Source organism: Lynx rufus, unplaced genomic scaffold (genome assembly GCF_022079265.1).
Source record: "Lynx rufus isolate CCGP_SWC_20201006 ecotype Redwood Valley unplaced genomic scaffold, mLynRuf1.p SCAF_6, whole genome shotgun sequence".
Lineage (NCBI taxonomy): Eukaryota > Metazoa > Chordata > Mammalia > Carnivora > Felidae > Lynx > Lynx rufus.
This window is the reverse complement of record NW_025814878.1, coordinates 32,489,464-32,504,929: the sequence shown is the minus strand read 5'-3', so window position 1 is coordinate 32,504,929 and position 15,466 is coordinate 32,489,464. Positions and strand designations below refer to the sequence as shown.

Here is a 15,466-nt window from a genome sequence, read left to right as displayed (position 1 = left end):
CTCCACACCCAGCGCAGAGCCCAAGGCAAGGGGGTCACCATCTCACCACCATGAGATCATGACCTGAGTCAAAATCAAGAGTCTCTCAACTGACTGAGCCACTTAGGCACCCTCCTTATTTACCCCTGTTTTCCATATGTATATAAAATGTATAAATTATTAAATATATACATATATATGTACACACATACAAAATTAAATATATTCTTTCCATTTGCCATTTAACTTTGCAAGTAATTGCTTTTTTGCCATTCAGAAGTTTTCCCTGCATCTAAGTTATATAGAGGAATCTAGCTATGTTTTTCTTTTCGTGCTTCTATAGTTTTAATTTTTTTCTTTTAAATCTCTGGTTTATTTGGAATTTTTCTTGTATACTATGAGGAATGGATCCAATTTCTTTTTCCAAATGTTAAACCCTTTATTAATCCTTAATTTGTTCTTGAACTTTAACAACTTTTCCTGTGAACTGAGAAGTCTTTGAGATACATACATGTACATAATATGTATACAATATGTAGACAACACCATAAAGGTTACAGAGTTCCTAATGTACGTAAAATTTCTTTCCTTTCCCTTGATGTATATGAGGTTGGGTGTATAATGAAATGCTAACTGCCACAGCAATCAAAATATTGATTACCTTCAGTGTTGTTAAGAGGCAAAGAGACCTGCCTCTAATTTAAGCTGCTTTAGAGCAGCTCCTTAGAGTGGTTAGGATATCTTGGTCATGTGACTGTTTACATAGGACAATTAATGGAAATTTGCAAAGAGGAAGATCTTTGCAAAAAATGCTGCTAAAATATATTTTTGTAATTTGTGTTTGTAATCTAAGCATAGATTTCGAGCTTTAGTTTTTGGTGCTTTAGTTTTAACTTGGTGATAGTCCATAACTGTGAATAGACACAGTTCTAAGTATCATTTGTCCTCTTTCTTGGGCCTTTGTCTCACTGATGGGTAGTACCTTCTGAAGGATTGCAGAAATAGTAGCCTAGTGCCCTCTTCCATGGCCATAGTTTTTCACAAAGTATTTGATGATATTTTTATCCTTATGTTTCCTTTTCTAGTATTTAAAAACAAAGTCAAGTGCATTCAATCTTTTCTCATTTTAAAAGCACAAAATTAAAATGTATTGCACTCCCGAATGCTTTATCCACTGACTTCTCATGACCTGTGATTTTCTCAAGGTTACAGAGTAGAAGGTTTCTGGGAAACTGAAAGGAGAGCATAATCTTTTCCTGCCTAAATGCCTTTCCTTTTTCTTTGAGACAGTCTGCTATTGTTGTCTAGGATGACAGTATGAACTGCAGAAACACACTATTTTTTCATTTTAGTGAATATGTTGAGTTTAATAAGATTAAAAATTTTTTTTGTTTATTTATTTATTTTTGAGAGAGAGAGAGAGAGAGAGAGACAGAGAGAGAGATGGCTTGAGCGGGGGGAGGGGCAGGGAGAGGGAGACACAGAGTCCAAAGCAGGCTCCAAGCTGTGAACTGTCAGCACAGAGCCCACTGTAGGGCTCAAACTCACAAAACTCTGAGGTCATGACCTGAGCCAAAGTCGGAAGCTTAACTGACTGAGCCACGCAGATGCCCCTTAATAAGATTTTTTAAAAGTTGTGTGTATCCATTTTTTTTCGCCAAGAGAGAAGGTATGTATCATTGGCCAGCTCAATCCTCTTAGTATTTAGGAAGTTAGGAAGTCCTGTTGTTCTAATATGAGCACAGCTACAGGATGGATGAGAATGAATATGTTCAGTACTATAATGGTACCAGCCTGCCTGTGATATATAAGAGTTGTGAATGGTATACAAGTCATATTAACTGAGTGTGCCCCTTTACTTACTTAATTTGTTTGATAACAAATTTAATTTTGTTTATCTAATTGGTAAGCTAAGTGTATATGTCATTTCAATTGGTGCTGACCCCAAAGGAAATTAAATGGCATAGAGAAAGCAAATAGGATGAGTTTAAATCTTTACTCTATCAGTTATTATGTCACTTTGGGCAGCATTCTTTACTTGTCTGAGCCTCAGTTCCATCACTGATAAAATGGTAATAGTAATACATTGTGAGGTTAAGTGAGATAATACATGTATATGGAATTCTTAGGAAGTTGCCTGATGTATGTAGACACTCAGTGAACTGTAATGGTTATCACTATTTTTAAATTATTATTTTGTTAGAAGCATGGATGCCTGTTTGGTGAAAGATGTTAGATATAGCCAGTATTGAATGGTGATGATAAACAGTTTGGCCATGAGCTCATTTTCTATTCCCTTCTTTGGCTAATTTCCAAGATACTCATAATTTGCAACTGTTGACAATTGTGACAACAGGCAAGGAAAGTGAGTTAAAATCACGAACATCTAATTCTTTGTAATGAAAATAATTGGTACAAGTGTCTGCCGGTTGTTCTAGGTAGCTGTGGTGTGATTTTAGGATGGAGCTTCATAGATACACTTTTGATTCCTTTTCTCCTCCATCTCAAGTAAGTCAGCTGTTATGGTAATTGAGAATATAGCCAAGAGACTATTAAGTATTCCTTGGCTGCTTCTACCTTCAGATAACCCATAGTATAGGGAAAGGGGTGTAGCTCCTTTTGGAATTTCATCGTTGCAGAATGATAGACACAGGTCCCAGGTGTTGGGAAACTGACTGTCCTGGTCATGGGAAGAGACAAGGAGGGAAGAGATCATTGATCCCTATAAACCTGTGGAAGAGTCTCTGCTTCCTTCTCATTTTTGTCCACAACACTTTGTAGTCTCCTTTTCCTTTTCCTTGTAGACTGAATAGCTCACCTAGTAAAATTTTTATTTTCTAGCGATATCCTTTTGCTCAGGCAGCTGGTGTGACTTGAGTTCTATTTTAAAAAGGATAAAGTAGATATAATTGTACTTCATTTTTCCTCCTTCTCTCCTTTTCTTTCAGCAAAACCAAATCCCAATTTCTCATTTCTACACTTTTATGAGGCTTTTCACTTAAATCTCTAACGATGAAAGTCATACATTAGTTTCTGTATTATAAAGAAGTTCCACTTATTGTGTCCTTTTGCCTATAAGATATTGTCCTAACCTTAAAGTGGTTACAGTTTAAGAAAGCAAATATTAAAACACTGAGTTTGTGGTATTTGTACACTTGATAGCATAGTAAGAAATTGGGTGAGTCGTATTACCTGCTCCCTCACCACTTCACCCCTCCTTTATCACCCCTTCCACCAGAAAGCATCAAGGAAACTCCAACTGGACTAGAACTAAATGCAAAAAAAAAAAAAAAAAAAAAAAAAAGCTTCAATTTAATTGAGAAAACAACTAGATGATTAACAGTGATTACCCAGTGACCAGTTCAGAGAAACTAATTTATAATGATTTTATTTAAAATTTGAAAGCTTAAAGGGCACGGAGTTAACAGATGCCGTCTAACGGATTATCCATCTCCTTCCAGCAGTGTGCTCTAAATTGGCTCTTCTCAAAACACACTCTAACCAAATGGATAAGGTTCTGTTTAAGGAAGCACAGGAAAGCTTTTCTGTTCCCCTTGGCAACTAGTTCTTCTAGGTGAGTATCTGCCTTAATTGGCAGAATTGTAGTAATTCCTCATAATTTGGGTGAAGTGATTTTGTGAGAATTCCAAGCCATCACAATACAGTATCTTTCCTAAATATGGACGGTTCCATTTATAGAGCAAGAGTAGTAAGGTCATAGCTTACCTCTCACGCAAATGCTTCTGGTAGTTAGTATGAGGGAACCTAGGTTTTGGTTTCTGCTGTACTTTTAGTCCTTCATTTCTCTTCTTCACGGACTTCAATAATAGCAGTCAGTTACGGTATTTTTCACAAGCAAAGTATATTTAAGTACATGTTCCCAGACTGTGTTTTAAATGGCTATGGAAGGAACACCATTCAATTATAGATCTTGACCCTCTGGAGGCACTACCCATCCTCGTGTTAGAGATGACCTTTGTAAAGGATATAAGGGAAAATACATAGTTATTTTCCCTTATCTGAGTTGGTGCATAGTTTAAGAATATATTTCTGATGTCCGTTTTACTGACACGCCTTTCTACAGTATAGCTATTAGGACAAAGAGCATTTTATGTTGGATGATTAAAAAGTAAAGTTCAATGAGAAGTACAGTTACTAAAATATTTAACTTTGTGACTTTTTTCTTAAACAATTTAAAAATGTTATTACTTTTTAAAGACTTCCGTTAATTTTTAAATCTTTATTAGGATTTTCTTCGTATGTGAGCTGGTCACAGCTAACAAGTTATTTAGTCTGGTCAAATTGCATTGGGATATTTGTTCTAACTTTGATCACAGCACGAAGTAAACAGAAAAGTTGTATTATTTTTGTGTATGCTTGATAATAGTTATTCAGAAATTCATTTTTACAGTTTAAAAAAAGAGATTATCGCTTCACTGGTTACAGGAATAACTATTTCTTGTCCTAACATTTTAATTTTTGTAGGGATTAATGTCTTACATATTAATTATGCCCTATTTAGTTATTTGAAACCCTGATTTCAGTGGGAATTGAGCCGAAATGTCAGAATTTATTTATTGCCAACTCTTTATGTAGCAGCCTTTTGTGCTCATTTGTAAGCAAGGATCAAGATGCTTTGTATAGACGTCTCAAAGTCAGATGAAGATGTCTAAACATCCATTATTTTGATCAAAAAGTAATTTTCCCTAAGTAGTGCATTTAGAGTATTGATCCCAGGACATGCATTAATTCCCTATGTTGTGACCATTGTAATGAGCACAGCTTTGGGGTTTGTTTCTTTAGTTCTGAGGCCTGCTAAATATAGTCAGGACCAGTGTTACTCTATGGTACTCTGCCTACAGCTAGTCAGTAAGACTCTGGATCAAATTAAATAGGGGAAGAAACAACAGTCTGGGACTTTCTGGTTAAAAGACCATAATTGTGTGATTTTTTCAGGTGGCCTTCTGATAGCATCTGCTCATTTTGGTGCATATGTATGTGGGACAGACATAGACTACAATACAGTTCATGGCCTAGGTGAGTAGAGGTTCTAGACAGTGTTACAGTCTTTGTTCTTGTACCAAATGTGCCTTTATAATAATTAAACAGGTTTATATGGTATTATACATCTATCTTTAGTGTTAAGATACAGTGTTGTGATATAATGTAGTTTTACTTATTTTTCCAAACAGTAAGATTTCATTGGTTATCTGCTTTTTATGAAGTGATCCAGTATGTACAAAGTGATCTCCTGGGTAACACAAAGATGGCTAAGGAAGAGCTCTCCCCTCAGAGGTATTTATGGTTTTAGTTAAGAGAGATTTTTTTCCCCTTTGTTTTATAGTAAGAGATTTCTAAAAAGTTGGCAAACTACAAGGCTGTGAACGTTAGAGTTGGGAAAGAAGTTGGAGAGGGACTAGCCATTTTATTTATTTTTTAGAGAGAGAGGGCACAAGTGAGCAAGGGACAGAGAGAGAGAGAGAGAGAAAGAGAGAGGGAAGAGCTAGAGAGAAGCAGGGCTCACCCTAAGCGGGGCTTGTGCTCACCTGAAGCAGGGTTCAAGCTCATCTGATGTGGGACTTGAACTGATGAGCCATGAGATCATGATCTGGGCCGAAGTCAGATGCTTGACTAACTGAGCCCACCCGAGCGCCCAAAACAAGCCTTTTTCTTTTTTTTTTTCCCCAACGTTTATTTATTTTTGGGACAGAGAGAGACAGAGCATGAACGGGGGAGGGGCAGAGAGAGAGGGAGACACAGAATCGGAAACAGGCTCCCGGCTCTGAGCCATCAGCCCAGAGCCCGACGCGGGGCTCGAACTCACGGACCGCGAGATCGTGACCTGGCTGAAGTCGGACGCTTAACCGACTGCGCCACCCAGGCGCCCCAGAGAAGCCATTTTCTAATCAGCATTCCGTATTAATAAAACATACAGTTTCTTTTTAAAGATTGTCACCATTTTTTTATTCAGTAATCATATATTGTGTGAATACTAGATTAATTTCTAGTCCTTGAATACTATATCGATTTTAATTTCATAACCAACCAAAATATCTTTGCAACAGTTAAGGTGATAGTAACTTAGAAGATTCTGTGTTAGACTGAGGTTAACTTGAGACAAATATTTGCTTGCTTTTGAGGCAATTTTGGAAATTATTTTGAAATCTAGACACTTTGCTAATGTATGTATGTGATTGGATGGAATTGAATCAAACTGGAAAAATTTCTATATTTCCATATTCCATAATATTTCCATATTACCTGAATAGTACTAAAAATGTCAAGTTTCACTGATGATTTTGAAATTCTGTTCATGTTGGTATTCAATTATTGTATCTAGAATCAGCCTTTTGAACACCCTTTTTCTGTTTGTCACCCAGTTATTCTCAAGTTATTGTATTGGTAAGAATTTACCATACTTTTTTGCCCCCTAAAAAATTTGACATATTGTGCTTGATGAACAGTCTTTTTTTCCTAACTTGACTATAAGGAATTTAGTATATTTATCATAAGGAAAATTGGTTATATTAAGTTCACCTAAATGGGCTATCCAGAAAAAGATATTCTTGGCAATATGTTAGAGCAGACAGAGTGCTAAGAATTATTCCAGTTAGCTTTTAGTAGAAGCAATATGTTTGCTTTAAGGGGATTGTCCTGTATAATTTAATAGAATTCTTATTTATGAAAATTATGTTTAAAGTTATTTATAACCTTTCAGTTTACTTGTATAGAATTCTGATTGAGGTTGAATTTTTTCAGAGCTTATCCCAGATGCTGTTAAATAGGCCCTTTGTTTCTTATGCTTATAATCTCTTTCTATACTCTGAAATATTCTCAAATTTCTGCTATTTTAAAAATACAAAACCTTTTCTATTCCTGTAGGAGCCCTCTAGCTGCCACTATTTTCCTTTTCCTTTTGCCAAAGTGTATCTTGAAAGCTGGTATTTACTTGCTGTCTCTTTTTCTTCATCTTTCACTGTCTTCTGCCCAGTATTTTTTAACTTCTGTGCCTGCTGAAATCTCTTAGTAGGACCACAGATCTATAGCATTTGGCAGTGTTGAACTTTGTAAACCTCCCTTGGTTTCCTAGACAGTGATCTCATCAGGTGGTACTTGCTTTACTGTTCTGTCTCTGGCTCCTTAAGGCCTTGCAGTTTTCTTTGACCTGTATTAACATGTTGTTTTCTCCAGGCATCTCTCTTTGACCACTTCTCCTATCACAGTGCATGTTATTCAGAGTCATGTCATTCTTCTTCTTTTGATTTTTAAATTTTGTTTTTATTGTGAAGTAGATCAAGATGCAGAAGAGCGTATAAAAATAGAATAACTATACGGGGCGCCTGGGTGGCGCAGTCGGTTAAGCGTCCGACTTCAGCCAGGTCACGATCTCGCGGTCCGTGAGTTCGAGCCCCGCGTCAGGCTCCGGGCTGATGGCTCGGAGCCTGGAGCCTGTTTCCGATTCTGTGTCTCCCTCTCTCTCTGCCCCTCCCCCGTTCATGCTCTGTCTCTCTCTGTCCCAAAAATAAATAAACATTGAAAAAAAAAAAAAAAATTAAAAAAAAAAAAAAAAATAGAATAACTATAGAACAAACACATAACTGCCACCTAGGTCAATAAAAATGTCATTCATTCTTACAGGATTAACTTTAAGTGCATATATTCTGGCCTGTACCCACTAAATAGCTCTTTCTGAATGATCTATAGGTAGCTGATAAGCAAGGTTGATACATCTCAAGTAAATCTCATTTTTTCCCTTAAGCTTGTTTTCCTCTTGGTTTTTCTGATCTTAATCAACAGTATCATCATCCACTTGTGATGCCTAAACCAGAACTTTGAACTTCTTCCTTCAATCCCCATTTTAACTTTTCTTCTGTAATGTCTCCATTTTGCTTCCTCTCTCCATGGTCCTAGAGCTCCATATTTCCCAAGTTAGCTCTCTTCATTTATCATTTATCTGATTCATCACTATTTCTATATGGGGCTGTTTGCTCCTGCAGGAAAAGGACCATGTTCTTTTCAGCTCTGTATCTTACTTGTATATGCTTTGAGTTTGGTAAGTATTGAATGAGTGTTTTAAGGCAGTTTCACTTGAAAGGTGACAGAACAAGATCAGGTAGAAAGTATGTTTTACTGTTCAAAATATTTTTTGTAGTAAATGGAAATAAAAATAAGTTTATGTAAATAAAATTAATAACTTGAACAAGTTTTATTGTAAATATAGGTGTAAAGGAGTTAAAAATTACTTCTAGCTAAATGACAAGAAGTAAGAATGTTCTATTTGATTTAGTAGTTTCTGTATTCCTTTTTCTTTCCCTTCAGGAAAGGCTAGTAGGAAAAACCAGAAATGGAGAGGACCAGATGAAAACATTAGGGCAAATCTTCGGCAGTATGGTTTAGAGAAGTATTACCTTGATGTCCTGGTTTCAGATGCATCTAAACCTTCCTGGAGGAAGGGCACATATTTTGATGCAATCATCACTGATCGTAAGTTTATTTTTATACAAAAGTAGGAGTAGAATTAGTTCCCTAAAGTCACTTACACTTAAAATACAAAACTTATCAACACACACAAAAATGTCAGCCTTGTCTTCTCCCTACCTCTACTGTCTTCATATTTCTTTATTTTTCCCTCTGGGACAATAATATCCAGTCTAGTATCAGGTATTACATTTGGTAATCTCTTTTAGGCCTCTTTTAGTTTGTCACACTTTCACAGCCTTTCTTTTTTATGACACTGACATTTTTGAAGAACACATTGGTTTGCTGGCCCTCCCACGGTTTTAAGTAGAATCTTCCTTGTGTTGTGTATTCTTGGCTGGAATATTTTATAGGCAGCAATGAGTTCCTTGAGTGTCACTCTAGAGACCCATGATGTCCATCTGCGCCTCATTGGTGATTAGGTGACTTTTGACCACATTACTTGTTTTTTGCCTAGCCCCATATGGTATCAGAGAATCTACAAGAAGAACAGGTTCTCAGAAGGAAATACCAAAGGGGATCGAAAAATGGTAAGTGACAGTTAAATGCAGTAGGTTACTATTTTGAAAAGAGCATGTTGTTCTTTTTAATTAGCATAGTTTAAGCCTTAAGATTTTTCATTGATTTTGAAATTTTGTTTTCTTTTTCTAGTCCAGAAAGCCATGTTCCTGTTTCCCTGAGTTATCATCTGAGTGACATGTTTTTTGACCTGTTAAACTTTGCAGCGGAGACCCTTGTATTAGGTGGAAGACTAGTCTATTGGTTACCAGTATACACACCAGAGTATGTAATGTTAAATAATTTTATTTTTTAATTTCACTTTCGTTATGGTATTTGTATATCTAGTATATTTTCCCCCTATTTCCAGTTGTATTCAGGGTAAATATATTTGTGTTTAATGTTTATAACAGTCTTTGTTTACCTACATATGTGTATGAAACCAGCTCTTTTCTCTTATTGAATTGCTTTAACCTTTTTATTTTATATCAGAAGTTGGCAAACTATAGCCTGTGGGCCAGATGTGGTCCTCAGCCTATTTTTGTAAGGCACTTGAGCTGTGTTCTTACATTTTTAAAGAGGTGTTAAAAAAATAAAAAAACAACAACAAAGAAAGACATGTTACAGAAACATATGTGGTCCACAAAGGCTAAAGTACTTACTGTCTGGCCTTTTAGAGGAAAGGTTTGCCAACCACTGTTTTATACCATTTTTAACTCAGTGTCTGATAAATCATAGCTCTTCAGTAACTGTTTTGCCAGGCCACAAACATAGGTAATTTTTAACAGCTTAGTGGAGTGATTCATCTACTACTAGCTAGCTTTAAATATCTATTGGCTATTATGATCACCTTAAATGCAGTAAATTTTTTTTTTTTTTTTTAATTAGAGCATGTGTGCATGGGAGAGAGGCAGAGAGAGAGAGACTCTTATTTTTTTTTTTTGAGAGAGAGAGAGAGAGAGAGAGAGAGAGTAAGGCAGAGAGAGAGGGGCGGAGAGGGAAACAGAGAATCCCAATCAGGCTCCATGCTGTCAGAGCAGAGCCTAATACTAGGCTCAATCCCACAAACCGTGAGATCATGACTTGAGCTGAATCATGAGTCAGATGCCTAACAGACTGAGCCACCCAAGTGCCCTGAGAGAATCTTAAGCAGGCTCCATGCTCATTGAGGAGCCCCGTGCAGGGCTCAGTCCCACAACCCTGGGATCATGACCTGAGCTGAAATCAAGAGTCAGATGCTCAACCGACTGAACTACCCAGGCTCCCTGCAATAAATCTTTTTTATTGTATTGTATTGTATTGTATTGTATTGTATTGTATTGTATTTTTTTATGCGTGAGCCGGGAGGGGAAGAGAGAGAGGGGGACAGAGGACCCAAAACAGGCTCTGTGCTGACAGCAGTGAGCCCAGTGTGGGGCTTGGACTCACAAACTGTGACATCATGACCTGAGCTGAAGTTGGATGCTCAACTGAGTGAGCCACCCAGGCACAACATCTTTGTTAAAAGCTAATATAAAATAAAAGTTGTGCATATGTTTAAAGCCCTGATTATGTTCAATATTGTTGGTTTGGGTTTTATTATTCAGTAATTATTAATTATAAACAGCTGTATATAACAACAATGAAACACAAGATATCTTGAATGAGACAGCATCTTTAGATTTCAAAGATAGTTTAGAATTAGGTTCAAAATTTGGCTGTTTCTTCAATCTGCCATAGAAATACTTTTCAAAAATTATGTAGTTCCTGTATCTGCTATACATAATTATATAGAAAGCATTTTAGAACAGTGTTAACTTTCTGTCTTTTCAAAATGGCGGATGGTCCTTCAGCTGTTGGAAGCTGTGCTGGTTTTTGTTTTATAAATGTGTTGGAAGCTACCATGGCTTAACTTAAGTCATGCATTTGTTTATCAGCTGATAAGACTGTATACATTCCTGCCCACACTTCTTAACACTGACCTGTGATAGTCTCATTTAATCTTTTCATTTTAAAAATAAGGAAAATTACTTCCAAGGAGTGAAGTGACTTGTCTAAAGTTAATAGCTAGCTAGCTAGCTAATTAGTTTCCTTATTCTCAGGGCTGTGTTCACTTAATTTAACAGTTTACCAGATCTCAGGTACCAGATCTTTATTAATATTTTCAGAGAAGAACACATTTATTTGTTTCCATACAAAAGTGGTTCCTGCCTTAGATAAGCTGAATTCCAGCAGTAAATTTTTAGAAAACTTATTTTGAGATAGTTTCAGACTTACATAGAAGTTTCAAATGTAGCACAAAAAATTCCCCTCATCCAGAGTTTCCAACCATTAATGTCATCTAGTGTATCCTCCTTTCTCATTCATTACGTAATCACATACCCATTGTCATTCATCCTTTTTGAAACTAATTAAGAAGTTGCAGATAGTAATGCCCCATCACTTGTACTTCTCAGAAACCAGAACATTCTTGTCAAACCACAGTCAACCCTCCAAGTTTGGAAATCAGTATTGATAACACTGCTGTTCAGTACATGGACCTTATTCACATTTCATCAGTTGCAGTCCATCTGAGAAAATGTGCTCTATTAACCCATCTTGTCATTCTCCTCCAGTCTGGGATATGTCCCCATTCTTTTCTTTTGTGTCTTTGATAGTTTTGTAGAGTATACAGCGTATATTCTAAAGGTTGACCCTCAACCAGGGTCCATCTGATGTTTCTTTTTTATTTATTTATTTATTTTTAATATGAAATTTATTGTCAAATTGGTTTCCATACAACACCCAGTGCTCATCCCAACAGGTGTCCTCAGTGCCCATCACCCACTTTCCCCTCCCTCCCACCCCCTGTCAACCCTCAGTTTATTCTCAGTATTTAAGAGTCTCTTATGTTTTGGCTCCCTCCCTCTCTAACCCTTTTTTTTTTTTTTCCTTCCCCTCCCCCATGGTCTTCTGGTAAGTTTCTCAGGATCCACATAAGAGTGAAAACATACAGTATCTGACTTTCTCTGTATGACTTATTTCACTTAGCATAACACTCTCCAGTTCCATCCACATTGCTACAAAAGGCCAGATTTCATTTGTTTTCATTGCCAGGTAGTATTCCATTGTGTATATAAACCACAATTTCTTTATCCATTCATCAGTTGATGGACATTTAGGCTCTTTCCATAATTTGGCTGTTGTTGAAAGCGCTGCTATAAACATTGAGGTACAAGTGCCCCTATGCATCAGCACTCCTGTATCCCTTGGGTAAATTCCTAGCAGTGCTATTGCTGGGTCATAGGGTAGATATATTTTTAATTTTTTGAGGAACGTCCACACTGTTTTCCAGAGTGGCTGCACCAGTTTGCATTCCCACCAACAGTGCAAGAGGGTTCCCGTTTCTCCACATCCTCTCCAGCATCTGTAGTCTTCTGATTTGTTCATTTTAGCCACTCTGACTGGCATGAGGTGGTATCTGAGTGTGGTTTCGATTTGTATTTCCCTGATGAGGAGCGACGTTGAGCATCTTTTCATGTGCCTGTTGGCCATCTGGATGTCTTTAGAGAAGTGTCTTCTTTAGAGAAGTGTTCTGCCCATTTCTTCACTGGATTATTTGTTTTTTGGGCATGGAGTTTGGTGAGTTCTTTATAGATTTTGGATACTAGCTTTTTGTCTGATATGTCATTTGCAAATATCTTTTCCCATTCTGTCGGTTGCCTTTTAGTTTTGTTGATTGTTTCCTTTGCAGTGCAGAAGGTTTTATCTTGATGAGGTCCCAATAGTTCATTTTTGCTTTTAATTCCCTTGCCTTTGGAGATGTGTCAAGTAAGAAATTGCTGCCGCTGAGGTCAGAGAGTTTTTTCCTGCTCTCACATTCCTGTTTTGATGGTTTTGATGGTTTCCTGTCTCACATTCAGGTCCTTTATCCATTTTGAGTTGATTTTTGTGAGTGGTATAAGAAAGTGGTCTAGTTTCATTCTTCTGCATGTTGCTGTGCAGTTCTCCCAGCACCATTTGTTAAAGAGACTTTTTTTCCATTGGAAATTCTTTCCTGCCTTGTCAAAGATTAGTTGGCCATACTTTTGTGGGTCCAATTCTGGAGTCTCTATTCTATTCCATTGGTCTGTGTGTCTGTTTTTGTGCCAATACCATGCTGTCTTGATGATTACAGCTTTGTAGTAGAGGCTAAAGTCTGGGATTGTGATGCCTCCTGCTTTGGTCTTCTTCTTCAATATTACTTTGGCTATTCGGGGTCTTTTGTGGTTCCATACAAATTTTAGGATTGCTTGTTCTAGCTTCGAGAAGAATGCTGGTGAAGTTTTGATTGGGATTGCATTGAATGTATAGATTGCTTTGGGTAGTATTGACATTTTAACAATATTCTTCTACTATGAGCATGGAATGTTTTTTCATTTCTTCGTATCTTATTCAATTTCCTTCATAAGCTTTCTATAGTTTTCAGCATGGTTAGGTTTATTCCTAGGTATTTTATGATTCTTGGTGCAATTGTGAATGGGATCAGTTTCTTTGTCTTTCTGTTGCTTCATTATTAGTGTATAAGAATGCAACTGATTTTTGTACATTAATTTTATATCCTGTGACTTTGCTGAATTCATGTATCCGTTCTAGCAGACTTATGGTGGAGTCTATCGGGTTTTCCATGTATAATATCATGTCATCTGCAAAAAGTGAAAGCTTGACTTCATTCAATTTCTTGAATTGACTTGATTCAATTTCTTTGCTGGTTATGGGTCTGTTCAAGTTTTCTGTTTCTTCCTGTTTGAGTTTTGGAAGTGTGTGGATGCTTAGGAATTTGTCCATTTTTTCCAGGTTGTCCAGTTTGTTGGCATATAATTTTTCATAGTATTCCCTGATAATTGCTTGTATTTCTGAGGGATTGGTTGTAATAATTCCATTTTCATTCATGATTTTATCTATTTGGGTCATCTCCCTTTTCTTTTTGAGAAGCCTGGCTAGAGGTTTATCAATTTTGTTTATTTTTTCAAAAAACCAACTCTTGGTTTCATTGATCTGCTCTACAGATTTTTTTAGATTCTGTATTGTGTATTATTTCTCTTCTTCTGTTGGGTTTGGGGTGTCTTTGCTGTTCTGCCTCTATTTCCTTTAGGTGTGCTGTTCGATTTTGTATTGGGGATTTTTCTTGTTTCTTGAGATAGGCCTGGATTGCAATGTATTTTCCTCTCAGGATTGCCTTTGCTGCATCCCAAAGCGTTTGGATTGTTGTATTTTCATTTTCATTTATTTCCATATATTTTTAATTTCTTCTCTAATTGCCTGGTTGACCTATTCATTCTTTAGTAGGGTGTTCTTTAATCTCCATGCTCTTGGAGGTTTTCCAGACTTTTTCCTGTGGTTGATTTCAAGTTTCATAGCATTGCGGTCTCAAAGTGTGCATGGTATGATCTCAATTCTTTTATACTTATGAAGGGCTGTTTTGTGACCCAGTTTGTGACCTATCTTGGAGAATGTTCCATGTGCACTTGAGAAGAAAGTATATTCTGTTGCTTTGGGATGCAGAGTTCTAAATATATCTGTCAAGTCCATCTGATCCAATGTATCATTCAGGGCCCTTGTTTATTGATCCTGTGTCTACATGATCTATCCATTGTTGTAAGTGGGGTATTAAAGTCCCCTGCAATTACCATATTCTTATCAATAAGATTGCTTATGTTTGTGATTAATTGTTTTATATATTTGGGGGCTCCCATATTCGGCACATAGACATTTATAATTGTTAGCTCTTCCTGATGGATAGACCCTGTAATTATTATATAATGCCCTTTTCATTTCTTGTTACAGCCTTTAATTTAAAGTCTAGTTTGTCTGATATAAGTATGGCTATTCCAGCTTTCTTTTGACTTGCAGTAGCATGATCGATAGTTCTCCATCCCCTCACTTTCAATCTGAAGGTGTCCTCAGGTTTAAAATGAGTCTCTTGTAGACAGCAAATAGATGGGTCTTGTTTTTTTATCCATTCTGATACCCTATGTCTTTTGGTTGGAGCATTTAGTCCATTTACATTCAGTGTTATTATTGAAAGATAGGGGTTTAGGGTCATTGTGATGTCTGTAGCTTTCATGCTTGTACTGATGTCTCTGGTACTTTGTGGTCCTTGCAACATTCCACTCAGAATCCCTCTTAGGATCTCTTGTAGGGCTGGTTTAGTGGTGATGAATTCCTTCAGTTTTTGTTTGTTTGGGAAAATCTTTATCTCTCCTTCTATTCTGAATGACAGACTTGCTGGAGAAAGGATTCTTGGCTGCATATTTTTTCTGTTCATCACATGGAAGATTTCCTGCCATTCCTTTCTGGCCTGCCAAGTTTCAGTAGATAGGTCTGCTACTGCCCTTTATGTGTCTACCTTTGTAAGTTAGGGCCTGTTTATCCCTACCTGCTTTCAGAATTCTCTCCTTATTCTTGTATTTTGCCAGTTCCACTATGATATGTCCTGCAGAAGATCGATTCAAATTACGTCTGAAGGGAGTTCTCTGTGCCTCTTGGATTTCAATGCCTGTTTCCTTCCCCA

General features: G+C 36.9%; 1 protein-coding gene across 2 annotated transcripts in view; it reads left to right on the top strand.

Annotated features, from left to right (window-relative positions):
* The window catches only part of TRMT11 (tRNA methyltransferase 11 homolog), a 59,556-nt gene that overhangs the window by 15,187 nt on the left and 28,903 nt on the right, over positions 1–15,466 (top strand). For both annotated transcript variants that reach the window (XM_047102699.1, XM_047102697.1), the window contains exons 8-11: positions 4,936–5,016; positions 8,299–8,463; positions 8,915–8,987; positions 9,109–9,240. In XM_047102699.1, the coding sequence (XP_046958655.1) occupies positions 4,936–5,016; positions 8,299–8,463; positions 8,915–8,987; positions 9,109–9,240 (451 nt within the window). The remainder of the gene's footprint in view (positions 1–4,935; positions 5,017–8,298; positions 8,464–8,914; positions 8,988–9,108; positions 9,241–15,466) is intronic.